The sequence below is a fragment of the Mus pahari genome, chromosome 5 (assembly GCF_900095145.1).
Source record: "Mus pahari chromosome 5, PAHARI_EIJ_v1.1, whole genome shotgun sequence".
In the NCBI taxonomy this organism is placed as follows: domain Eukaryota; kingdom Metazoa; phylum Chordata; class Mammalia; order Rodentia; family Muridae; genus Mus; species Mus pahari.
Window position 1 is genome coordinate 42,636,098 of NC_034594.1, and position 26,570 is coordinate 42,662,667.

At 39.8% G+C, this 26,570-nt stretch overlaps 1 protein-coding gene across 5 annotated transcripts in view; it reads left to right on the top strand.

Moving 5' to 3' along the window:
• The window catches only part of Adam23 (ADAM metallopeptidase domain 23), a 145,037-nt gene that overhangs the window by 91,262 nt on the left and 27,205 nt on the right, over positions 1-26,570 (top strand). For all 5 annotated transcript variants that reach the window (XM_021197388.2, XM_021197387.2, XM_029538659.1 and 2 more), the window contains 11 exons: positions 3,209-3,280; positions 5,932-6,095; positions 6,980-7,064; positions 7,897-7,987; positions 9,916-9,964; positions 11,937-12,036; positions 15,458-15,529; positions 16,132-16,221; positions 17,744-17,824; positions 23,888-23,938; positions 24,604-24,667. In XM_021197388.2, the coding sequence (XP_021053047.1) occupies positions 3,209-3,280; positions 5,932-6,095; positions 6,980-7,064; positions 7,897-7,987; positions 9,916-9,964; positions 11,937-12,036; positions 15,458-15,529; positions 16,132-16,221; positions 17,744-17,824; positions 23,888-23,938; positions 24,604-24,667 (919 nt within the window). The remainder of the gene's footprint in view (positions 1-3,208; positions 3,281-5,931; positions 6,096-6,979; positions 7,065-7,896; positions 7,988-9,915; positions 9,965-11,936; positions 12,037-15,457; positions 15,530-16,131; positions 16,222-17,743; positions 17,825-23,887; positions 23,939-24,603; positions 24,668-26,570) is intronic.

The following is a 26,570-nucleotide window of genomic DNA, read 5'->3' on the forward strand; positions in this document are numbered from 1 at the left end:
GCCCACATCTTCTACTTAAAAAAGAAATCCAAGTTTTTAAATGAACAGCGTTTGAGTTTTCATTTCATTGTCGTATTATAGCGAATGAAAACTGAGCATGTTTTCATGATAAATTTTGGATGGTGTTGGACTTTAAAAATGCAAACGAACACATAACAAACCTTGAGTTTTGAATGGTGATAATGCCCAAGATAGAACAAAACTACCGGGGAGTTTCTAGCATTTGAAGAATATTCTTTTGGGTTAGTAGCACTAAATGATCTCTTTGCTATAAAACCAGATTACATCCCGTCCTATAGTCATCCCAAATAAATATTCATTTTTAAGACCCCTCATTGGAGTTGAGACCCCCCCCCATTTTCAGGTAATCTTTCTATTAAATGAAGTTTTAAAATATCATCACTGCAAAGATGCAATAAATGGCTAGAGAACAGAATACCGTACCTCGGTGCCGCCAGCAGACCGAGCTAGGATAAGTGAATGCGTCAGTTTCCAGTGTCTGGAGATTAGCTGCTGGGCTTTAGCATAATCACCCCACTGAGGAGCCCCATCTCACAGTGTTTGTACTGTAGGAGCCAGCGGGGTTTTATAATTCTTACCTTTGGGTTGAAAATAAGGTTCAGCTTTAATTGTTTTCAAAAGGGCACATTTCTTAAGGGGCTCATTTATCCAGGAAGTGAAAGGCAATTTGCCGGCTTAAATGGAAATGGTTTTCAGTGATCAGAAAATGTGAAGGTAAGTTTTATCATAAATGGAGCTCGCACATTTTTCTTTATTTGCCAAATTAGTTCTCATTCATGCAGGAAATGGAAACATTTTGCCTACATTTGCATTCGAGCTTCCCTCTCTAATACTGGCCGCCTGAAAAATTGCACCTCTCCTGTTTTGAACAAGCAGCCCAATTATCAGAGGCTTTCAATTAGAAAGAAAAAAAAAAAATCTCTCAAATTTGTAGAAAGCGTCTTGGTACCTAGCTGGCAGAACCTAATTTGTGAGCAATTATAGCTTGATAAAAGTCTGCAAACATTTCTTTGAGCTGCTTAAGCTAAAAATAAATATTAAAAACTGCCTAATAAAAAATTGGTTGAGATATTTTAAAGCACATGTAAAGCAAGTGTTTTGCTTGCATTACTGCCGCGTTATTAAATATGAACCAATAAGGTGCAAATCAGCAATGACTCAAATAGTTTCTCAATTAAAACCTCATTTGGTTTTCCTTATTTAAAAACCACTGTATTTTTTTAATGGACCGAACAAATTACAGATTTTCATCAATAATCCTGACTTGTTGGGGAGGGTTATAATAAGCAAGAGTTTACAGTTATTTCATAAGAATTATTAACTGAATAAGTTCATTTCTTCTTTTAGCCCAGAGTAGGACAAACTTTGGTTTCAGCCAAAGATAAGAACCCAGATAAGTTATTTGAGGATAATAGAGCTCCCTTCATGGAGTTGTGAGGAGTGGATATTTGTTGTGCGAGGGACATAGTTTCTCATAGATCCTGGGTGCCTAGTGAGTGTTGTTTGCTTTGTGGGGCTGGAAAGTCAAGATTTTCTGCTTCTTCAGCAAGTACTCAGTCATGAGCTTCCTCCCCAGCCTCGTTCTGCCTTTCATTTCTTCTTTTACCAACACTGAATACAGTTGACGGTCATCATCATCATCATCATCATTTGAGAACAGTTTTCAGCTCTTCTGGTTTCTGTGACACAGTAATTCTTCTGTCTCTGCTATTATAGTTGTTTAACATCTGACCCCTTAGATCATGTTTGGGAACTTGGCTCAGGGCTCTGTCACATGCTCTCTTCCTGATTGACAGCTTCCAGTTTCAAGCTCTAAGCAGGATCATGACTTAAGATCTCTGAGCCTTACTTTAGAGCTTTAGACTTCCGAGTTTCATCCTGTGAACTTGGTGTCTTTTCTTTGGTACTGAATAGACAGCTCGCATTTGGTACCTCTAAATCACAGTTCAAAGTTACTGGACTGGTTCCAAAATGCCTTTTGAAATTCCTGTGTTAGGAACTGTTCTCAAATTCACATGGTGGTGGTATTCAAAGGTAGGGACTCTGAGAAGGCTCTAGGATTATTGAAGAAGAAAACAAAACAAAACAAAAAATCTTTCTGAAAGATACAAGTGATTTAATAAGTATAGTTGAAAACCAATTTCAAACACATGGTATGAAAGAGTCACCAGTTTAAACCATGTTTTTCTTTTACCTAATGAACCCAGAGCATGGGGTTCCTACTGCTGACTTACGCTGTCACATGTCTCCTCCTCCTCCTCCTCCTCCTCCTCCTCCTCCATGTATGTTGAGTAGTGTCTGACTCCTTAGTGGGGAGTTGCATCCAATGGTAGTGCACTCGCTGTACAGTGGTGGAGTATGAAGTCTCAGACTGTGATTCCCCCAAACAGCAACCTCGCCCAGCCCCAAACGAATGTCCCCAGATGTTTTGTTCTGTTCTTGAGATTTATTTTGTGCAGGTCCTTAACTCTTGGGCTCTAGGGATCCTCCTACCGTTTCCCAAGTGCAGGGATTATAGATGTCCACCATGGTTCCAGGTTGACATATAGAATGATTTTCTTAAATAGTTTTACACAACTATTCTAGTTTACATACTTCCTTTTCTTTTTTTTTTTTTGCCTCCTTTTTGGCTTTGGTTATCTAGAATAAAGGCTTGCTCTAGGAGTGACATCCTCCGTGGGAAATATACTAAAAGTAGAACAAATACTCCCCCCCCCCCCCCCCCGTCATGGACAAGGCTACATGAAGTGCTGCATGACAGGAAATGGCCTTGTGGTTAAAGTGAGAAAGAGGAGACTAGTTTCTGGTCTAAGCCCTTTGTAAATGGTAAAGATTCTTTTTTTTTTTTTTTTTTTTTTTTTTAATGAAAGCAAAAGAACCAACTAGTAGCTGTTAAGTCTGAATTAAAAGTTGACTTCGAGGAACAGAGTTTCTGTGTATACAACTATAGGCTCCTTCAGGCCATGGGACATGTTTTACAATTTTTCTGCCTTGGTTTGTGTGGTAAGGAAAGGAAAAAAACAAACAAAAGCCCAAACAGCATCACTGTGTCCAGCTCGGCACAAACCAGTTTCTGATCTTTTGAGCCACGTTTCTAGCATTTCTGTTTATATGAGAATTTTGACATTGAGGACAATTAGGCCTTGGAAGTGACTGGTCCATCTTCTCTTCCCTCCCCCCTCCCTAGTATAAGAAGCACCGCTCTTCTCACGCGCATACCAACAACTTCGCAAAGTCTGTGGTCAACCTTGTAGATTCTGTAAGTAGCCTGGTTTCCTCGAAACTTCTTTTCATTAATTCAAAAAGCATGGTTCATATCTCTTTCTCTAGGCTCAGTGATAATGTTGGCTATTTCTTGGATGAAATGAAAAAAAATGTATTCATACATTCCCCTGGCGAAGAAACTGTTGGATAGAGGGAGAGCTTTGTAAGAAAATGCCATCTGGGCTTCAGAATTCTCAGACTTCCCAAGAAGCTTTGGCATTGTTCCTTTCTTCTAAGCATATTGACTCTCATTAATTATCATTTTAATCCCACGTATCTGTGGGGTGCAATGATATAATTTGATACATGTGTACGGTATCTAATGAGCAAATCAGAATAGCTAACATCACCACCTCCTTAAACAGTGAGAAGTTTTTATTAGCCCACAGTAATTGTATAGCATTGCCTCTGTTATTACCAGAGTCCGTGGGGGATAAAGTGCAGCGGAGAAAGACTGTAAGGCCTGGAAATTATTCTCGGTAAATGAGGCTTTATTAATAACTACTTGAGCTTTTCCTAAATATTTTTGTGTAAGTAGAGAAGTCCTAATGGATTGAGACGCCGTGCGTTTAGAGGATTTAGAGAGATGAAAATCTCAAGGCTGTGGATTTTTTTTTATCTTAGTGCTTCCAGGGTGGAATGCCTCAGACTTACTTTCTAGTATTCTGGCTGATAAAATTAGGTGTCATCGCCACACAAAATAATTTGGAACAATGAAATGGCTCCTTCCTTCAGAGGGGTGTGACCCTACATATCCTCACTACTGATGTGCTTCCCCCTCGTGTCATTTTATAATTTCCAAAGAACGATCGATTAGATTTTCTTCATGTTCCCTGCCTTAGGTTGCAACCACCCAGGGCTGAATTTCATACATTATATTCCAATAAATATTTAATTGAGTTGCATAAATTAATTTATATATTCTGATGTGAAGTGCTACTTTGTTAAGCTAAATATATTTTTTATCTTGTATTTATTGTATGGTCCCTCTTAACTGTGAAAAAAATATATTTTTTTTAATAAATTGCCAAGCATCTAAATGCTACTCACTCTGAAGACCTGCCTTTTAAACAGCCCCAAACCACCCGTCATGTAAATATTCATAACATATTTTGTGCACCTAGCATATGTTATGTGCCTCATAGGCACAGCTGACAAAATTGTAATATGAGTTGATGTGCATAGAATATGCAATATAAAATTAAGGCTGAACCCCTGAGAGCCGGTTTACATCTGCCTTATTACTTTTCTTTAATTTCAGCCCTTGTCAATCTGCTCACAGGAAACCTATAACTGGATATGGAAAAGAGAATCTTAAACACATCTTCTCTCCTGCAAAAGCTATTTATTAGGCAGCATCTCTGCATTAGTCATTTTTTTTACGTGATTGACTAAAATCATTCTTTGCAAAATTTAATTTTTAGTTTATGTTATACTTATAAAGTCCTGGACCTGATTGTTCGTTGCAGAAATATATTATACTTAACTCATTTTTGTGTAAAGCCATTATAACCTTAATTTGATGCTAATTTCTTTATTGACTGTCTTCAAAGATCGTTCATTTGTTTTCTTAGATAGTTTTAAAGTGAGGCAACCAATGCCTGGCAAATATAGAAGTAGATGCCCACAGTCATCTATAGGATAGAACAGAGAGACCCCAATGGAGGAGCTAGAGAAATTACCCAAGGAACTGAAGGGGTCTGCAACCCCCTATAGGTGAAACAACAATATGAACTAATCAGTACCCCCAGAGCTCGTGTCTCTAGCTGCATATATAGCAGAAGGTGGCCTAGTCAGCCATCGTTGGGAAGAGAGGCCCCTTGGTCTTGCAAACTTTATATGCCCCATACAGGGGAACGCCAGGGCCAAGAAGTGGGAGTGGGTGGGCAGGGGAGCAGGGTGGGAGGAGGGTATAGGGGACATTCGGGATAGCATTTGAAATGTAAATGAAGAAAATATCTAATAAAATAAATTTTTTTTTAAAAAAAGAAAAAAAATGAGGTAACTTGGCAGCTCTCCTTGAAGTTGCTTAATTCTGTGAGTTATTTATTTGGTCCAAAGTATTGAGAACAGAAGAATAACAAGATGTGTATGAGTGATGCCACTCGGAAGTGAGAGTGAGATTCGTGACTCAAATCTGTGCCCTCAACCCCCTGCACTTGGCCTCAGCCCTGTGATTCTCTCTGAGAGTTATTATATTGTGTAGCAAGGCAGCTGTACTGTTTGATGAACTGTCCCAAGCCTGCAGGTTATATTACACTTAGAGTCTCTATGTCAGGCTCCGGCTTGTTGTCTCCTCTGGGGTTTGAATGGTTATTTTGCTGATCCCTGTTGACAGTGCAGGTCCTGACCTGAGTACCTTGACATCCCTACATTCTCATAATATGCCAGGCAACTGAAAATTCTGAGCTGAGGGTGGAGATAATCTCTTTAAGGAGAGTAGAGAATACAGAGTTGTGTGATTTTTCTTTTCTTCTTTATTTTGGCTCTTGGAAAAGAGAAAGCAGAAGCTGATTCTGTATGATTAGCTAATTCTGACCCCATGTTCTCTCCCCTCCCCCACCTCCCTTCCGCTGACTGACTCACTGATTGTGCATGTTTGACCCAGTGTTTTCCTCCTGCACCTGTCCTGTTGTATACCCCCAGATTTACAAGGAACAGCTCAACACCAGGGTTGTCCTGGTGGCTGTAGAGACCTGGACCGAGAAGGATCAAATTGACATCACCATCAACCCCGTGCAGATGCTTCACGAGTTCTCCAAGTACCGGCAGCGAATCAAACAGCACGCTGACGCGGTCCACCTCATCTCGTACGTGTTCCTTCCGGCACGTGTTCCTTCCGGCACTTACTGCAGTCTGGCTTGACGTTTATCTTTAGTCCCTTATTGTATCAGTTAGCTCACATACCAGGGGGTGGTGACTTCTGCAGAGTTGCTGTTGATCCCCTTCTGTGTTTACGGAGGTAGAATTCCAGGGCTGGGAGGCTTGGTTCAGTGGTCTCCGGCTCTACTGTCCAAGCACAGGGCAGCTATCCTTAAGGTCAAATTACAACCCAAGGTGCCCCTGGTACTGTTGGTTTCTCTACAGGCAGCAGGAGGGCCTGGCTTGGAGAGAGGCAAGAGGGCGCTCCTTCTGTAAGGACAGCATGTTTCAAACAGGTTTCTTGAAAGCGTGTGTGCATTTGCTTCACACGAGTTGGCTAGATCATTGTCATGTGAGCACACCTAGCTGTAGGACACCTAGAAAACACCTTTTTAGACTACCATTGAATGCAGGTGTGTTTCTGTCACTAAGGAAGAGGTTCATACTCTCTTCCCACTCTTCCTCTTCCCCCTCATGGCTGTTTGTTTGTTTTTTTTTTGTTTTTGTTTTTTTTTGTTGTTTTTTTCATCTTCCACCCTGGTTCTGTCCTGCAGTCAAACCAAGCTACACATTCCCTTTCTGTCTTACTTTTACCTGTTGCCCACCTCCTCTTCCAGCCGTTAATCAATGTATAATAATCAGCAATAGATATTCTTTAGTAGAAAAAGAGTCAATGTGTTTATAACAGCATAGATGGAATTCTGTTTAAATACAGGTTTGTTTGTTTTTTTAATTTCCTGTTGGGAGTGACTTTGAGGGTGTCTGGTGTGGGAGAATTCATGTTTTAGGAGTGTGTATGTGGTGGTTTCTGACAGTACCTTGTTTTCTTAAGGCGTGTGACATTCCATTATAAGAGAAGCAGTCTGAGTTACTTTGGAGGTGTGTGTTCTCGAATAAGAGGGGTTGGTGTGAATGAGGTAAGTTTCATGATTTCTGTAACTAATTTCATTCTTCATTAAGGCTCCGTGTATAACTGTTCTCCCGTAAGCCTTCAACAATGACATTAGGGATGTAGTGTGAGTGGTTCAGATCAGTAAATGGAGCCCTAAGTTCATACTGACAGCTTTGGATACCACCGTGGAAGTACTCTTATAGTACAAACATTACCTGAAAATTGGTTCAGAGATTTTAGGTCTCTAGGTGAGATGTTAAGTGTTTATCAACTTTCCAATCTTTTTTCTGTAACTTTTTTTTTTAAGTTTTTAATGCTTTCTTGTTTAGAATTAGCTCATTTAAATAAAAGGTTTACAGATTATATTTTGTCTTTCTATATACATTTTCATTTTTATGTCTTCTACTTAAGTTTGGTATGGATTAAAACAAATGTTTTTATAGGATCATTGTTTGGGTACTTTATCACAAAAATTTTTAGTTGAAAGAAGCGCTCCAAAGCCCAGTTAAGTATTTCAAAATCCTGGCAAGCCCTGGAATAGGTCTTAGTAGGCAGTCTCACTTGAGAATGCTTTTAGGCTGTGGGAGATCTTTCTTGACGTATTTGAATATGTGGAGTTGGAGCACAGTCTTAGCCACTTTCATTTTCTCTTCCCATGTGAACACTTCCTGTTCTGAAAGATGCTTATGGGGCACAGTCTTGAGGGAGAAATGATTTAAAGAGCGTCAGCCATCTATAGATGTTTTAAGGCTCTCCTAAGGAACTTGAAATGATATTGATAACAATGAAGAAGTAATAACTGGCTTTGTTGTATTCTCTCAAATGTTTCCCACACATTTTCAACTCTGAAAACCCAGTACGGTCTTCCAATGGCAGTGGCACAAGTATTATCACAGAGCCTGGCTCAAAACCTTGGAATCCAGTGGGAACCTTCGAGCAGGAAGCCAAGTATGTACACTGACCTCTTACTCCTGTCCCTTTGTCGTCCTGTGTGTATAATGCACGCCCAGTCACTGAGAATGCTTTATTTCTATGCCACCGTGATTTAATCATAGTGCATCTCATGCCTTAAAAAAATAATCTTAAACATTTTGAGATCATTATTAGGCTATTTGAGGGGAACACATTTCTCTTTCAAAATCCATAAGCTAATACTCCATCACCTCTATCTTACACAGAGACTGTTGGGATGAGGTGGGGTGGGAGTGGTACGCATATATTCCTCGGAGATTTAACCATTTGAGCATAGACACAAAATGCCAGAAATAACTCTGTGGAGAGATTATCACAGATACAGTGCATTGGGAATGAGATCTACAGCATACAAGGAGCTCCTATTTAAATGCTAACCACACTCACCCGACAAGGTCACATCCAGAAGGTGAGCCCCCTGTCTCCCCTAAGCAAAGCCTGCCACTGGCCCTTTAAGCTTCGAATGTGTGGGAGCGGGACACAATTGTCCTCTGGTGCAGGTAGGTCCCACGGGGAGCTCATCCATGGCCCCTGACCCATGTGGCACCAAAGTAAGACAAGGGACTGAGAAGGCCACTCTTTCCATGGACCAGATGAGAGAAGGAAGGATAGGACTAACTTTTCAAGTGGGCTGAGGACTGAGGGACCGTCAGATATTTAGAAGCCCATGGAAATATCTGGTTCCTTTTAAAATCAGGATAAAGTCCATATCTCATTTCTTTTAAAATCAGGATAAAACCCAACCCAAATTACAGCCCCCTTTGTGTGAGCACGGTAGTCAAATATAATCTTGGTACATTTTGTGGTAGAAGGCAAAGCATCACAATGGGACCTTGTGGAGAAGAAGAGCAGCACATTCATGCATTGTTCATTTAATGAGAAAATAAGCTGAAATCCGCACCCTCTCATTATAAATAGTCGTGAGAGCTAGGAGGAAAAAAACCCCTCTCTTCCCACCCGGGCCTTCCCAGAGAAGAAAAGGAAGGTGCATTATCTCGCATGCTGTCCTCTGTGTGACTGATAGGTAGTTCTGTGGAGTAGTGGAAGGACATCCGTATCCGTGCTCCTGAATCCCTTTATGGTTCATTAATGACCAAGTGCACACAGTCATGACAAGCACCCAGCAGCATTCTCCTAAGCTCTACAAACTTTAACTTTACATTTACTAAAATCTTGCTCAGACTATGTGCTTTCTCAAGAAAGTGGCCATCCCACTTTAAAGTTTCAGAAACTGACCCAGATAGCTCAGACTCGGAGGAAAAAGAACATTGGGTTCCCTAACTTAGTTGAAAGTCCTGGAGGCTAGTGCTGGGGTCAGCTGAGATGTTATTGGACTGAATGGTGCAGTAGGCCGGGATGAGATTGTTCCACTTCTCTGGCTGATCCTGGCCTTGACTCCAGCAAATTGAATTTTATTCTTTAGCTGCCCTGTGTCTAAAGGACTTCAGTGATATTGTGCTGTATTCATACAGACTGTCTGGGAATGCCATCTATACGTTTGAGCCCTAAAACCATGCTGGAAGATAGGTAGACATCACTTCCATCTTAAAGCAGACACCCCATGCCCCCCCAAAACAGCTGAGTGTCTTCTCTGTGGGACCCTCTCCTTGATTAAAAGATGGACTAGAATTCATCTTTTTGTTTCTAGCCAATGGTACTTCTAACTAAACACTGAATTTTAGAAATCTAATCAAGGTAACTGAGTGACAAAAATGAAGAGAGGACCAAGGTTTTTTCCCCCCTTAGGAAGCAATCTATACTCCAGATGTAAGAACCCATTGACCTAAAGGAAATAGAGAGTCTTGACACTTTGTATTGAGGTAGTTTTGCAAGAGCTGGTGCAAACTGAAGCTGTGACTTGGTCTCCCCTCACCCCCTTTGTTGTTCTTGTTTCATTGAGCTAGAATGTGAATGCATAGAGTCCTGGGGCGGCTGCATCATGGAAGAAACAGGGTAAGTCTACATTACTCTTGCATGTGATGTATGCCCGATGCAAAAATGGCTGCATATATAATCATTAGAGACACAGTCTCCCAGGTACTGGTCTTTTAGGCTAAGCACTTAGTATAAATTCAATAATTAATTGTCTGATATTTTAAAACTGACAGTGCTAATTCACTTTATGTTTTAATTTTTAATTTAAGGTTGGGGAGAAAAGTGAAATGTATTAGCTACTTCTCTTTATTAACCCTTACAGGAATCACGTGACTAAAAGCTTCTGCGTTTGGTGGCGGCATTAATCTTTTAATATACTTAGAATAAAAGCAGATGGTCTACCTGAAGCAGCCAGCGAAAATCAATTCAGTCATCCATTTACATTTTAAGGAACTTATAAATGCTCGTTTATGGTAATAAATTTGTAGCATACTGTTTGTTGAGTCAACAGAGTTTTTTGGGTTTCTTTTTTGTTGTTGTTTTTTTAAATAATTCAGAGTTATAATGCCTAAACAGAAGAGTCGCCCAGTGGCAGACAGCCACCATTACTCTACTCATCTTTCCTTGGTGGGCACTTGTGCAACTGGACCAGCTGTCCTGTAGGACTCATGGCCCGAGACCTGGCACAGGTTTCCAGGAGACGCCTACACTGTGTAGGCCATTGCCAGTAGGCATCGTAGTAGTGGCGAGAGTTTTCTTTCTTACTGTCTTTGCTCAGGCCAGACACTGGGAAGTTTTCGTCCTTCCATTGTTCTGCCAACAAAACCATCTCGTTCCCTGGGGGCCCTTCCTTCTTCTTCCATAGAGAGGAAAAGAGTTCGCGCAATTAGCTGTTACCCCTGTGATACAAGAGTATATTCCTCAAAATGCAGTCTAACCTTGAAATGCTTGCCTTTTCTGGCCACATTATCTGTGCTCCATAGTTGAGTTCTTTATGATGATGCAGGCTTAATAGGTGCCATAGCAAAGACACCATTTATATGCTGCTTTTGTATGGCAATTATTATTGCCTTTTAAACCATCAATTTCTCAGTGAGTTTTGGATTGACTATTCATAGGATGTAATAAACTATTTGAAGTTAGTGTATATTTTCTCAAAGATATATTTGGTATACTTCTTGTAAGACATTGCTGTCAATAGAGGTGAATTTTAATTCTACACATACCCTCATACATAAAACTATTGTATTATGTCCTGGAATGGCCTATTGCAGACATTCCCGGGGAGCCGATGTGTATGATTTAGCTTAACCTTGTCGTGTGTATGATAGTCCCCTGTGTGCTGACATAGGGGTCTTAATTTGATTGAATAAATCACAGAGAGGTTCATTTTTTATTCATGCTAAATCATGAATATTGCTCAATAATTGTATTTGAAATGAAGAATAAAGAGCCATGGCTCACGGGAGCATTCCTTAATTCTTTTTTGCTGTGGGCATACACACTAATAACATATGCATGTATGATCCAGCATGATCCCACACATCCTTCAGGGTTTATTCATTTACTTACATTTTGGCTTGTTGAAGCCTGAGTAACATTGTCTTTAATAAACTGATCTTCCGGACTCTTCCCTGAAAAAGGAGGTTTAGTAGGCTGCTGGACCCCCTTTATTCAGAACAGAGTAAAAGAAAGTGAGGTTGCCTCTATTGAGACACAATAAATGAAAATAATCAAACTTTAAAACCTAGCCTTGATTTAAGATTTTGTAGCAAACCTTTCAAATGACGAGTTTCGAGACAGACTTCAGTCACGGGGGTCGGTAGCTCAGGAGTGACCAAGCTCCTAGTCTGTGATGGTTTTCATTTTCCTTTCTTCTATGGACTCTACCCTATAAATGTAGCAGCTGATGCCCAAGCATCTTACCAAATATCTGTGCTGATCCATCTACATCCAGGATGAACTTTCAATGATCTTTCATTTTCTTCTCTGTTGATGGCTTTTGTGAGATTTTTTTTTTTTTTACATCATTGGTTCCTTGTTTCTTCAGGGTGTCCCACTCTCGGAAGTTCTCCAAGTGCAGCATTTTGGAGTACAGAGACTTTTTGCAGAGAGGTGGCGGAGCGTGTCTTTTCAATAGGCCAACTAAGGTTAGTGACTCGATTTTCCAATAGGATATGCCAAACATCAGAGATTGTTCTCAGAAAGCAAGTCTCATGTCACACAGTTTACTACCTTGCTACAAGTTCCCTTCCTCAGCTTCCCAGACACTGCAAGTTCAGGTAGGAGCCACTAAACCCAACTGATAGATGCTCAGTTATAGAGAGCCGCTCGCTGCATGCTCATGAGACCAAATTGAGCGTCAGTGTTCAGTGCTCGCTTGCAGTTCCCTAAAACGCAAAATTCTCCAGAATTTCATGTTGGTATTTTCATTTTTCTGCTAAGACATAGGGAGTCAGAATGGAAAGAACTTGTACTTGGAGCGCTTCTTTGCTAACAGCCTCATTTAATCTTGACGTTCCTTCTGGAGACTTAGCTTCCTCCTCCCGAGAGTTTCCTCTACCATCCAACTCCAATTCCTCCTCTCTCTGGGGTGATCTGGTCCCAGGCAGAAAGCATTACTGATGTCAACCAAACAAAAAGTGGTCTTGGTCTAATATTTGCAAGTTCTATAAATACCTCAAGTATTTCTACTACATAGTTCCCTTCCTCTGGAAGCCCACGCTGTCAATGGCGTTTCATAAGAGTATGTATAAACAAAATTGCAATTCCTCAAGCACAAACTTAAAGAAAATTATACATTTCCAGAAGAGAATTTTAGGAGTTTTCAGAAAACACATTTGACAGTAAAATTAAATTTTGAAAATCTTCCTGTGGCCCTCGTGATATAAATATTTATTTCTTGCTGTAGAAGCATGAAATTGTTTGATTATAAGATATGCTTCAGTTCCCTTGACATGGAACACAACCAATCATCATACTTCCCTAAAGTTCAGCAGAGGCAGAATTCTCCAGGTGACAGGCGAATGGTTTTGTAGAAGGTGCTGTGTTTTTATAGGAGCATGTTTGGAAATGAAGCAGGCCAGCAGTTGAAAAGACAGAACTGGCGTTATTAGCAGATGGTATCGGAATTTGACCATGGGGAAAAAAAAAATCACTTTTCCTTTAGAATAACACCTCACATGTCAGAGAGAGTTCATTTGTATAGAAAATGTTCGATACTCTGCAAATTTAAAGAGTGGCAATATTGTGTTGACCTTCTCTTTAAAAAAAAAAAAAAATCGGTCACCAAGGCAAACAACGGATAGACTGATTTATTCCACACTCACAAGTGAGTGATACAGCTGGTATCAGAGTGACTGCTTGGGACCTGACATCCCTGAGAAATCTCAGTAAAACCCGAAGCTCTGTAAATCTCAAGAGAACTGAGACTTTAAAAGTGTCTGTGCACCATTAAAATAGGCTGCTGGGTCTTTCCTGGCAGTGACCTCTGGGCACAGAAACCAGAAGTCTTGAAATGAGTGAGATCTGTAATGAAGAACTCCTGTGAACTGCTGGCAGTTTTGAATTACATGGTGCATGGCTAGTGTTCTCTTGCCTTGCAGCTGGCAGCTAGTTGTAAGCACTGTGCTTGAGGAGACAACACGAGCTTGTATGGAGAGGTTAAGGTCTCTGGAATATACACAAAGATCCATCATTACATTTCTCAGATTACCTGTAAACAGGAAGAAAATTATCCTGGTAACTTGGGAATTTCACACACACACACACAAAAAAACCCTATGTTTATGTATTCAATTTCAGAAGTTAGATACAGGACAATTTCTCCTTTTAAACTACAAATTACAATGATAAAAAAAAGAAGGCTTCGTGAATTCCAGTAGAGTAGTTTGCATGTATATAACTAATTTTTTATCCCCAGTGTTCTTAGTCAATGAATATATGCATAGGCATGTGTTGCTTGTTATTTTCCGTTGATATGCATATTTTCTCTGCTTCAAAATACTTCCCAGTTGCTGTGATTTACATCTGGTTTGAGATAGTGACCAAATTCAGGAAGGGGAAAGAACCCAAGAACTGAAGCATGGTACCAAGTGTTGGCCATCTTTCTACTGCCCTGCCTCTTTCTGCATTCTCTTGCCTGCCAATCAAAGGAGCATGGAGATTAATTAGCACTATTGATTCCCATCCAACTCGGCTAGAACATTTCCTTACTTCTTATAATAGTTCCTTCCTGGAAGTAGTAGAAGCAAGTCTTTCTTGTGTAGACTCAGTGGTAGATGACTGTTGCCCATAGTGTGTATGGCTACTGGGGGCAAGCTTTTTCTCTGAAGTTCATGGCTCTGAGTATTTGTGTTGAGGTGTGCTATTCCGGACTCTCTCCTTCTAACCCACACACCCAGAAGTGATAATCATACCAGGAAAATCCTGTCCCAGCCAATAGGATATAAATACTTTTGACGTGAGTAAGCAACTTTCTCAATGATCCATGTATAATATTATTATCCAGAAACAAGTTCATGGCACCATGGGGGGAGGATATTCTAGAAACTTCTTCTGCTATGAGTGCAGCAATGACTGAGATTTCTAATGATTCACATGTCTATACATTAACTTAACATATTTAGTTTTTTCTTTATGAGTATTAAGAGATTGGGTATTTGCACATAGTTAATTTATTGAAATTCCTAAGTTATTGAATTAATTTTCTTTCTACTCACAGATAATTCAAGGAATGCAATGGTGGGTCTTTGTGCCAGACAATGCAGATTTCTTTCCAATGAGTGGGATAAATTTGAGTCTCTGACAACATTGTTCTAAGCTTATTGGCATTTGCTTAGTTGTACATCACACATTTGGTTTTGACTAAACATATTTATCTTTCTGACAGTTTGGATGTCTTCTTGGCTGCCTTTAGTCAAGTCAGCAAATTAGATATCTATGAGTCTTATTAGTAATACATTTTAGCTCCATTAGAAAACATGGAAAGCGATCTATTTTTCTTGATGGCTTAACTCCATAGTCAATCTAATGCTGGAGGTTGTCTCTCAAGACCCCACCAAGGAAATCCCCAGAGACATCACATCCTTTCTAAGATGATTTTAAAGAGTGTTATTAATAAGCAAATAGTATATCACTATACACACACACATACATACATACACACACATATATGTATATATATGTATATATGTATATATGTATATGTATACACACCACACACACACACACACACACACACATATATACATGCTCATCAGTTAAGAGAACTTGCTGTTCTTTCAGAATAGTGGGGTTTGGCTCCCTGCACTGACACTAGGCAGCTTATAACTATTTGTAGCTCTAGTTCCAAGCGACCCAATGTTATTTTCTGACCTCTGCAGCTACCCACATGTGTGTGTGTGTGCATATACTTACATAGGTACACACAGAACATACAAGTAAAAATGAATATAAAGTAATAATCATAGAAGATTCATATGATACAGCCATGTATATGGCCAGCTAGATGTGTAGATTTTTCTGTAATAAATTCAAATGCTTTTCTTTGCATTCCCCATTCTCTTTCAGTTGTTTGAGCCCACGGAATGTGGAAATGGATATGTGGAGGCTGGGGAGGAATGCGACTGTGGTTTCCATGTGGTAGGTATAAGAGACTGACTCTACTTTTAGCTCAGTTCATCCTCCAAGCTAAGAACAACAACAGCAGAGAGCAGACATGTTATCCTTCATTGTGGGGTCACTGCCTTCTTCTTCTTTTTTTTTTTTTTTTTTCCTGATTGCTATGATCAATGTTTTGTCCCAGCTCAGACACATAAGAATTAGTCATGTTGTTGTTGCAGCCGTGTCTGAAAAGCTTAATAGATTGTTCTAATCAAATTCCTGACCTTTAAAAAGTTAATTCAGAGCTCATATCCATCTCAGACACCTTGTACAGAATCATGAGCGTTTCCCATGCTGCATTTATTTTTTTCCTTTGTGAGATAAAACCTGGGTGTTAAGAACATGGTATAGTTACAGAGGCTTGTGTGGGGGTGCCTGTTAATGAATAATTATACTATTGGGAGACCACTCTGCTGAAAAACATGGCAGGCGTCTGTCATCATTTAAAGTTATTGATTTCTCTAAAATGTTAGCGTACTGATTATAGAACTCTTGTCATCTGATGCATAAACTGCACATGGAGGGAATACTGAACAGGCAATGGTGTGTTCCTGACTTACTCAATGGAGTGTTTTCTCTAGGAATGCTATGGAGTTTGCTGTAAGAAGTGCTCGCTCTCCAATGGGGCCCACTGCAGTGACGGCCCCTGCTGCAACAACACCTCCTGCCTTGTGAGTCCCCTGGAAGTTTCATGTTTCTTTTCATTCCTTGACAAGTTAGCCAGCCGTGTCAGGATGTCTGTTGGGCTTTTGAGTGACTTGATACACATTTATGCATGTTAGCTCAGTGATACTGGTAATTTTATTGAACTTCTGTGGACTACAGCATGCGTCTCTTCTGTTATTCACTGTCTACTTTCCTACCCTCCCAGGTCTCCTCTAGAGGGTACCCACCCCTACAGCCTCCAAACTAGACGAGTTACCATAGTAACACAGACGAACGGATTGAATCATAGGGCAGAAGAGGAAAAACTCTGTTGGTCTTTAAATTGCACAACCTATTTCCAACATTCATTTTTTAAAACTTACCCTAATTTGTTTTAGACAGATAGTATAAAAACTAGAGCTTATATCTCCCACTTGGCTTTTTGAATCTCATAAAGTCAAGAAAGCTAGGTGGGGCAGTATTTACATTGGTCACATATGTGCATGTGTGTATGTGTGTGCTTGCATGTGGTGTGTGTGTGTGTGTGTGTGTGTGTAGAGTTTTCCACCTTCAGTGACTGACAGTTCTTTTCCAAAAGTTATTACCCCTTTATCTCATATGTTAGATCTATGACATTTCAAATAGTTATAAAAACTACACAATTTTATTGCTTTTTTTCAGTACCAAGGGGGGTTTTACATCATGATATTCTAAGAGATTTCAGCTTAATTTGTGCTTGCTTCATATTACATACCAAATGATAAATTGCTTGAGGCTAATGAGACTTCATATTTTGCCCATCCTTTGCCAGACAAACCAAATGTTTTGTTCATCATAGGCAGTCATGGATGCCTCTGAAGGTGATTTATATGAGTTCATTGTAATTTTGTTGTATGTATTTATCTAAAGCACGATTAATATTCAAGCTAATGGACAAATTAGTTATGGTTGGGTGTATGTGTGTTTGTATGTATATCCTTTAGAGAAATCTTAAATGTTTAATGACAATTTTTTTGTTCCTTTGTGTTGAGCTAAACCAGTGTTTCTTCTTTACATAAATTTTATCACATCGCTCTCTTACCTCAGTTTGTGGAGACGGTGGATTTTACAGTCTACATACTTAGTGCCTGTTTGATGTTTACCTCAGTATAGGATGAGCATCTGAGCCTCATTTCTTTTTTTTTTCTTCTTTCTTTCTTTCTTTCTTTCTTTCTTTCTTTCTTTCTTTCTTTCTTTCTTTCTTTCTTTCTTTCTTTCTTTCTTTTTTTTTCTTCGAGACAGTGTTTTTCTGTGTAGCCCTGACTGTCCTGGAACTCACTCTGTAGACCAGGATGGCCTCAAACTCAGAAATCCACCTGCCTCTGCCTCCCAAGTGCTGGGATTAAAGGCATGTGCCACCACTACCCAGTCTAATGTGCAATATTTTTACAAATTTTGAAGCAGAGGGATGGGGATTGTGATAAAGCCCAGGCCTGTTGGTAGATGTAGGAATGGCAGCTTTGTTGAGTATGTGAATGTTACCTCCTAATGCTGTGTTTTGATTTATAGTTTCAGTCACGAGGGTATGAATGTCGGGACGCCGTAAACAGCTGTGACATCACCGAGTACTGCACTGGAGACTCTGGCCAGGTATGGAAGCCACGTTGTACCTTTTATATTGTGCAAGGCATGTTTTAAATCCTTCAATAGAGACTGTGAGTATAGACCTATTTTAGTTTCTTTATTATAGATTTGTTTTCTAGATATTTCTAGCTCTCTACCAAACTATTACTTCAGGAAGTTTTCTATCTTATTTTGGGATTTTCATCTTTATCTCTCCTTTTTTTCTAAATTCCACCTTCATAAATATCTTTAGATGATTTATACTCAATGCATAAGATTTTTCTCCTTAGGTTCCCACATCTTACATGCTTTTTTCAAACAGTTTGAACAATTTTTTTTAAAAAAAAAAAAAAAAAACAAATTTTGGAAGGGAGCTGATGTAGGAGACTAGGAGCAAGCAGAACCGCCATGGCTAGAAGCAGAAGGCCAGGTTTCTCCACCACTGCCGCAGTCCCCGTGCATAGGCCTGCCTCTCGCCTCTGTGCTTTGGCAGGATTTTGGTCCATTAAAATGATTATAATCCTGTAATTAATATTGACTTCTTGACTCCCTGTTTGTATAATTTTAGTGCTTTTTATTTATGGCATGTTATTTTATGGCCCTATTTGCTACTCAAATGAACATCTGTTGAGTTACTTGCCAAGTGCTGATGTAAATGCCAGGATATGGAAGGGAACATGAATGTTGAGTTCTTCCTCTAGTGAAACTTAGATTCTGTTGTGTGTAGAGAGGCAAATAAGTTTATATATATATGTGTGTGTGTGTGTGTGTGTGTGTGTGTGTGTATGTGTGTGTGTATGTGTGTGTATTTATATATACTATATAAAATATGTGTGTATGTGTATATATAAATACATACATGTATATATACATATATATTTTTATATTTACATGATAAAATAAGGTCCTGTGGAAAGAAGAATGTGGTAGGATATTAGGTTAGGATAGCTGCTGTGGAAGAAGTTACTTTCTAAGCAGCAAGCATAGAGGCGTGGTTTCTTCAAGATGTGGAATGAAAGCAGGCAGAGCTGGAGGACAGTGGAAAACTTTCAGAGGATATCAGGGTGCTGTATGCCCCAGTAAGGATCTGGGATTTCATTTGACTTTTGTTTTCTTTCTGATGTGTCTTCAGAAGTTTTTCCTGTGCTAATATCTTGTTTTATGATGGTATAATGCAAATTTATCAGTTGATTTCTTTTTTACCCAGAGATTATCCATTAAACTTCAGTAATTTTTTTTATTGTTTTATCAGTATAGATGTAAAGACTTTCATGCATTTGGAGGAATATCTCTCCTGCAGGGTTATCTCTGTAGGATATGTTCCCAGGACTGGACTTGCCAACTGCAAGGTAGACTGGTATCCACTGGGGTCATGATGAACATGGTGCATCTTTTTCAAGCCAAAAGATCATGCTATAAAAACAAAAATGGCCAGCTTGAATTTTAGCCTTAACTTAATACAAGGGCCACATGTGTCTTCTAAGAGATCCTGGTTCCAACTGTAGGTTACTGACACAATTGGTTTCAGCCTGGCTTCCTTGCAGAGACAAGCCCCTTCATAGTGTTAGCATGAAGACACAGTGGACAGTGCTTGCTTTCCACCCACACTAGACTTTCTGGCTCAAATGCCTAATTATTCTTCACCAGCTTATCAACCAATCAGCTCAGTGATGGGAGAGCAGAGTGCTTGGCATTGTACTGAGTTGCTGGAAGAGAATATGAGAAGAGAAAAAGAAAATATTTTAATTAACCTTTAGGAAGGTCTTTGTGTTATTACCCATGGCTCTGTTAATGATATAGCACATGGAAATATGTCCTGACTCTATTTATATGTCACTCTTGTGCATATATTTCTCATATTTAAGTATGTAAACAGATTTCTTTGTAATGACAGAGTACAAGAATTGTGGATTCTGTCTTTCATAAGTATATATATTCTGATATACCATTTGACTGTTACTTTTATAGGATAGTATTTTTTTTAATAACTACAATATATGTCCTTGGCTCTCATGTTTAGCTGTTTTTTTTAGAAATATAGGTTTCCATTTCAAAATTTAATTCCTGAATTGCTTTGGAGTCTGATAGAAATAGCTTTTAAAGTGGAGATACTGGGGCTGGAGAGAAAGCACAGTGGATAAAGTGTTTGCAATGCAAACCTTAAGACCTGAGTTTGGATCCCCAACATCCCCAAGAAAGCCAGATGTAGTGGCACATGCCTGTAATGCAGGCATGGGAGGCAGAGACACAAGAATCTCTGGGCAATTAGTCTAGCTAATTGCAAATTTCCAGTTCAATTAGAGACCCTGTCTCAAAACATAGGTATGGAGAGTCATAAGAAGATAAACAGTATCAACTTCTGATATCCATAGGCACACATAGATCATACCCTTGTACATATACTCACACAGATACATTATACATATGTATGTGTGTGTATGTATATATGTATATGATTATACACACACTGCATATATACTGCACATACACCACTCATATACACTCATACACATATATAACATATATGTGTATATATGTATATATATGTATTCATATATACTACACAGACCTACAGAAAAGTAAAATAAAATAGGGGCTCTTTCCTTTGCCTATTTTATTGTCTAAGAAATGGAGTTATTTTTCTTTTTACTTCATGTGTCTTTGGTGGAAATTTTATTGTTATTCTTTCAGTGGCACATTACAATAGAATGCTATTTTATTAATAATTTAAAATGTGAAAAAAATAAAAATGTGATCATCAGAATAAGCTCAAAGTAGGTAGTTGAAGTAAAAGGACCTAAAAGCCATAATTTTTCTTTCTATTTTGTAAGAGACAATGAAGTTTGACTTTATTGATATTGAGAGTTTTTATGAAAATAGAACCCTACATCTCTGAGAATCATGATCCACCTGGCTGCATTACACCCTTATCTTTTTACTTCATGTTTTTAGTTAATTTTTATATTAGCATTTACTGATATCTCTGAATGCTGTTTTTCTTTTCTTTATTTAAAACACAACAAAATAAAATATAATAAGAAAAAAAAACCAAAAACCTTCCTATGAAGTTGGACAAGATCAGCTAACAGCAAAATAAAAGACCCCAGAGAAGGGACAAGAATCACTCATTCACACATTTAGGGGTATTTCACCGTGCTAAACTGAAAGCTATAGCATCCACAGAGGATTTGCAGCAGAACCTGGCAGGCCCTGCAGCTGCTGCTCCAGACTCTGTGAGTTCTTATGAGCTTTGTTCAGCAGGGTCCTGTGTTCCTGGTGTCTTTTGTCCCCTCTGTCTCCCCCTATCTTCACCTCCTCTTCCACAGGGTTCCCTGGGCTCTGAGGGGAGGGATTTGATAGTGGCATCTCATTTAGAACCATGTTGAACTTTCGTTTTTCATTGCACAGTTTATGACAGAATAATCAATACTCAAGCAACTGAAAGAAATCCTTAGCAAGCAGGCGGTGACATAGTAAAGACATTTGAAGGCTGTGTAAATGGCCTCAGTGAGCACTGGAAATTAATGGGGGATTCCACAACTTAAAATAGGCACCACTGAATCTTCGCTGAATCTTCCTGCACAGCCTCCCTGGTGAACCCAGGAACAGTGGTGCTCAGATACCACAGAGCATCACTTTACAAGGAGAGTGCCTAGATCTGTTCCTGTTCTGAATATCCTTAGAGGATTTTTAGAACCTCTGGGTGATTTCCCCATCCAACATTGCAGTGATTAACACCTAGCCTTAATAAGTATTCATTTGTTTATTTGTTTGTTTGTTTATTTTTGAGGCATGGTCTTACTTTGCAGCCCAGCCTGGCTATAATCCTTCCACTGCAGCCTCCTTACTGTTAGTTGGGATTCCAAGTGTCCCAATTACTTTTCTATAGCTGCGACAGGCGACAGGGGCATGACTGAAACAACTTATAAAAAGACCTAAACAGTTTTACCAACTGGGGACTAAAGCATTCAAATATATGTACCCGCAGGGGGCATTTTCATTCAGATTAGCACCGCAGGTGTGCATGGGTCACATCTGTCTAACAACTGGCTTTGTTTAGCCTGAACTAAAACCAGATTGATTAGAAATCACAGCACATGTACCTGTGACAGTTTATAATGAGGGCTTTTTTTTTTTTTTTTTTTTTTTTTTTTGTCTGAAAGCATTCTTTTTTCCCTTCCTTCTTAAGACATCACAAAAGTGACTTGCCTCTTCTAGGAGGGCCCCAGCCCCCATTTCTATTTATTCTGGTTTCACTGGTTTTAGAGTAAGTGAATAATTTATGATAGTTGATTAATGAGATAATGATTACCTTCCAAGGGAATCCAGAAAGATGGAAGAGGCCCGGGGATCTCTCTTGTGTGGTTTGTTTACTGCCAGTTGTTGCATCCCTGGGATACACAGGACCAGGTAGTGACTGCATCTGAAAGGGGCTTCAGCCTTTAGGAAGAAGATGCAGAACCGACATATTACTGCTGTGTCCTGTAGTGTGTCACAGCTCCCGAGGAAAGCTGCATGCATCCTTCATCTTTCTTGTGATGAGCTCAATAAATGGCCCTATGCCTGCAAGCATAAAATAACTTCATTTTACCAGTATGGGTGATCCATTCATTTTCTGAGTCAGCTAGTAGTAATTGAACACCCACCACATCTCGGTGTTGTTTTGTGCAGCAGGAAGCCAGAGAGAAAACCCGGCCTGCATGGAGCTCACATAATCGTGGGGGCAGAAGCAAACAAGCTAGGGAAATATATGGCTTGTCAGGTGGTGGTAAGTGCCGTGGAGAAGGGGGAATGTAGGAAATGAGGAGCTTCGGCTCTAAGGACCGTGGTTAGAGAAGCTTTGAGAGGGTGAGAGTTGAGCAAAATCCCTGAAGAAAAGATGGGATGAGCCCAGCAGGAAGCAGGCAGTGGCCTGGCATCTCAGGGAATCATAGCTGCCATTGAGAGAGTTGGAAATGAGGCCAGCTAGGTGATGAGGTGTGGATGGGAGAAGCAGTTCACATGAATCTTGGAAGGCTGTTCAGCACTTTTGGGTAGGGGACCAACATGATCTGGTGTTCATGTTTTTAAGGATCTCTCTGGGGACAGGGAAACAGGGTGGAAGCAGGGAGGTTTGGGTCGGAGATTACAGTCCAGGTTTATAATGTTGGCAGCCTAGGCCTGGGGTTAAATGGGAGAAACTGAGGAGAGTTGACATTTTGAAGTGAATCTGAGGATTTGCAGTCATACTGGATCGCGTGTGTGAGACAAAAAGATAAATGAGGACACAGATGAAGAAGAACGGAAGCTCTGGTTTGGGACCTGAGATGTTGGGTTGAAAAGACATTTGCTGAGAAAATAGCGAATGGGAGGGACCTCAGTGAATGTCCTTACGCTTCTTTCTCCTTGTCCAGTGGATATTTTTTCTTTCGTATTCGCTTTCAACCTTATGGCCCCTGACCTTTACCCCACTCTCTTAAAATGTTCAAAAAGTATAACTGGAGTTATTCTGGATAACTTCTGGGGAAAATGAAGTATACTTTAAAATGGTCTCATAGATGGTTTGGTGGAGACAGCAGCAGCAGACAGCCCTGCTTCACCACAGATTATTCTAGTAACAAGTCTGGCTCAAGAGGTCAGAGTGATACTGTACTCACGCTGATTACACTGTGCTTCCAGACTGCTGCTCTTGCTTTTGCAACAGTGTCCCATAGGCACATGTCACAATGTCACATGCAGATCTGACATTTACAAGGAGCTGCACAAGGTCTTGCAAATTAGTTCTTAATGTGTCCACTCCTCCGCAGCAAGCCGATTTCTTCTCCTTGCCGCCCATTTTAGGTCCTTCTGCTTGTAGCTCCTTGACAAGTGAACATTAATAGCTATCTAGCCCATCTCCTGGTAAACAGAAAAACATAAAAAGAATTAACTGCATTAGACTTTATTCATTAATGATAGAATTAAATTAAGTCATCCATTAATGGCATTAAATGTGTTTTTCTGAATGTTCCTAATTGTACATTTACTTTCCCTCTTGTATTATTATATTAAACACATTTTCTGAAAGTTTTTATGCATCTGTACATCAACTAAAAAGATAATATTTTTCAGTGCCCACCGAACCTCCATAAACAAGATGGCTATGGCTGCAATCAAAATCAGGTATGCGGGGCTCTAAGGTTTCAGGGTGATTAGAAGGGGTTAGTGTCATTTCCCCCTCTCCACTTTCAATAAATGTAACTTGGGAAGAAAGTTTACCCAAGTAAATTGCAGTAGGGGGCTGGTTTACATCAGCTTTATTTCCTTCCAAATATTATATCTGTCTAACCAGTGACAAATTGTCTAGATTGAAGGAAAAGGAGAAGACCGCAATGGCTGAGGAAACGAGGAGTCTCATTTGCTGAGTTGTAACCATCCTTAAATAATTTCAGCCTGTCTGTTTACTGTTTAGTTAAAAAAAAAAAAAAAAAGGTAAAAATAAATAAATAAATAAATAAATAAAAATAGACAATATTTTATAAGCCTTTTCCCAAGTCAGTATTACTATCCTCAACATTCACATATAAGAGTAGCTAAGTCATTTGGAATTATTTTACATTTAAAAAGACATGCTGTGCTGTGTGCCCAGAGCTTTACATTTTAATGTGGCGGAGCGAGCGTCTACTTCTTTGATAACTTTATGTTTCTTATTGACCACTGTGAAAAGGCTTGCGTATCAAGTGAGGAGAACTTTGTGTAACTCACCCAAAGTGGGACTTTGTTGTCAGATTTTGGGGACAATGGCCCCCGTGACCTGTGACTCACAACGTGTGTGTTCTTTCTCTCAGGGTCGCTGCTACAATGGCGAGTGCAAGACAAGGGACAATCAATGCCAGTACATCTGGGGGACAAGTAGGTGGCATCTTCTGGCCTGATGGCCACACAGTTTCTTTCCGTGGTTCTGCTCTTCCAGTCTGTGACAGAGATACACAGCATGAAGTGACACGAAAGAAAAGTCCAGCAAAGGAGGAGAGTAAAGAGATAGCATACAAGTTAGGCACAGGCCTGCAGGGGTAGTGCAGGGGTAGCGGGCATGAGAGGCTTTGGCTTCAGTTCCCAATACACCTCAAATAATGCTACGAATGCAAAGACCATGGGGACAGATATCCACGTGAGAAATCGTCATGGGAACTGAAGTGCCTTTCATTGACTGAGGCTGTTAAATACGGAGTGCTACGGCTACCTGAGACACAACAGGGTTGAGTGCCATGGTCACAGCCATAGCTGTACCATAGCCATAGCTGTCTGGCCACTTGAAAATCGCATAGCTTACTTTGTACCTTTCTGGTTTACCTTGTGTGAGTAGCAGGTATGGTTTTTGTTTTTGAGGGGTTTTTTTTTGTCTGTTTATTTGATTTGGTTCTTTTGGTTTTGTTTTGTTTTAGTTTTGTTTTTGTTGTCTGTAATTCAGTGTCAGTGATAATATGCAGGAATTTCCTTGGTAGCAGACAGGATCCTGGTAAGGAATTTCAGACACTGCCTAAATGTTAATGTACACATCTACTGACTGAGACTCACAGTGATCTTCAGGTCATGAGGACCACGTATGAATTGACCTACTTTGCTTTCTGATAAAAAAACCACTGATATAACCAACACTGGGGACAAAAAGACTTATCTGGCTTATACTTGCATATTGCACTGTATCATGAGGAAAATTAGGTTAGGAACTCACAGCAGGAACCCAGAGGCAGGAACTGAAGCAGAGACCGTGGAGGAGTGAGGAGTGCTGCTTACTAGCTTGCTCCTCAAGAAGGGCTCAGCCTGTCCGTCCGTCCTTCCTTCCTTCCTTCCTTCCTTCCTTCCTTCCTTCCTTCCTTTCTTTTTTTTTTTGGTTATATTGTCATTTATTTATTTTGATAAATATATTTACATTTGTAAGTTTGAAAAATTATTTTCTTTTTTCTTTGTTTAGCTATATCATAATTTTTTAAATTTTATTTTATTTTATTTTACTTATTCACTTTACATCTCTCTCACTGCCCCCTCCCAGCTACCACCTCCCACAATCCTGCCCTGTCCCCCTTCCCTTGCCCCCTCCCCTTATCCTCTGAGCAGGTGAGGGCCTCCTTGGGTATCTTCCCACCCATGCTGACAGTCTGCTTTCTTATGCAGTTGAGCAGCCCCTGCCCAGGAGAGGCACCCCCAACAGTGGCTGGGCTGTCCCTCACAAGCATTAGTCAAGAAAATGCCCCCAAACTTGCCAGTCTGATGGAGACAGTTTTTCAATTGAACTTCCTTCTTCCAAGCTGACTCTGTTTTGTGTCAAGTTGACAAACACTCCCTGGACAGAGAAGCAGAGAAATGAGACTCACTAGCTGGCTAAAGCTGGTTCTTCCAGAATGGAAGAAAGTACACAAAAGAGGTTGTGTGAGTGAATGATTTCTGGTTTTGGCCGGTGTGGTTCGTGTGAAATAATTTAACTTCAGTGCTTCACTTAGGTAAAGATAATAAGGACATAAAATTCTTCTTAAAATTTAAATATCAAAGCTCAAGTGCTGATATAAAATCAGCAGGGTTAGGCATGTTGGTTCATGCCTGTAATCTCAGCATTTGGGAAGTTGAAGCAGGAGGATTACTAGTAGTTATAGGTCAGCTTGTACTACAGAATGAGTGCCAGGCCTGGTGGGTCAAAAAAGTGAAGACTGTCTCAAAAAGATTAAAAAAGACCCAACAACCTCAGGGGGCTGAAACCTTCAAATTAATCCCCGAATGTTAACATAAACAGGATTAAAAGGACTGGAGAGACAGCACT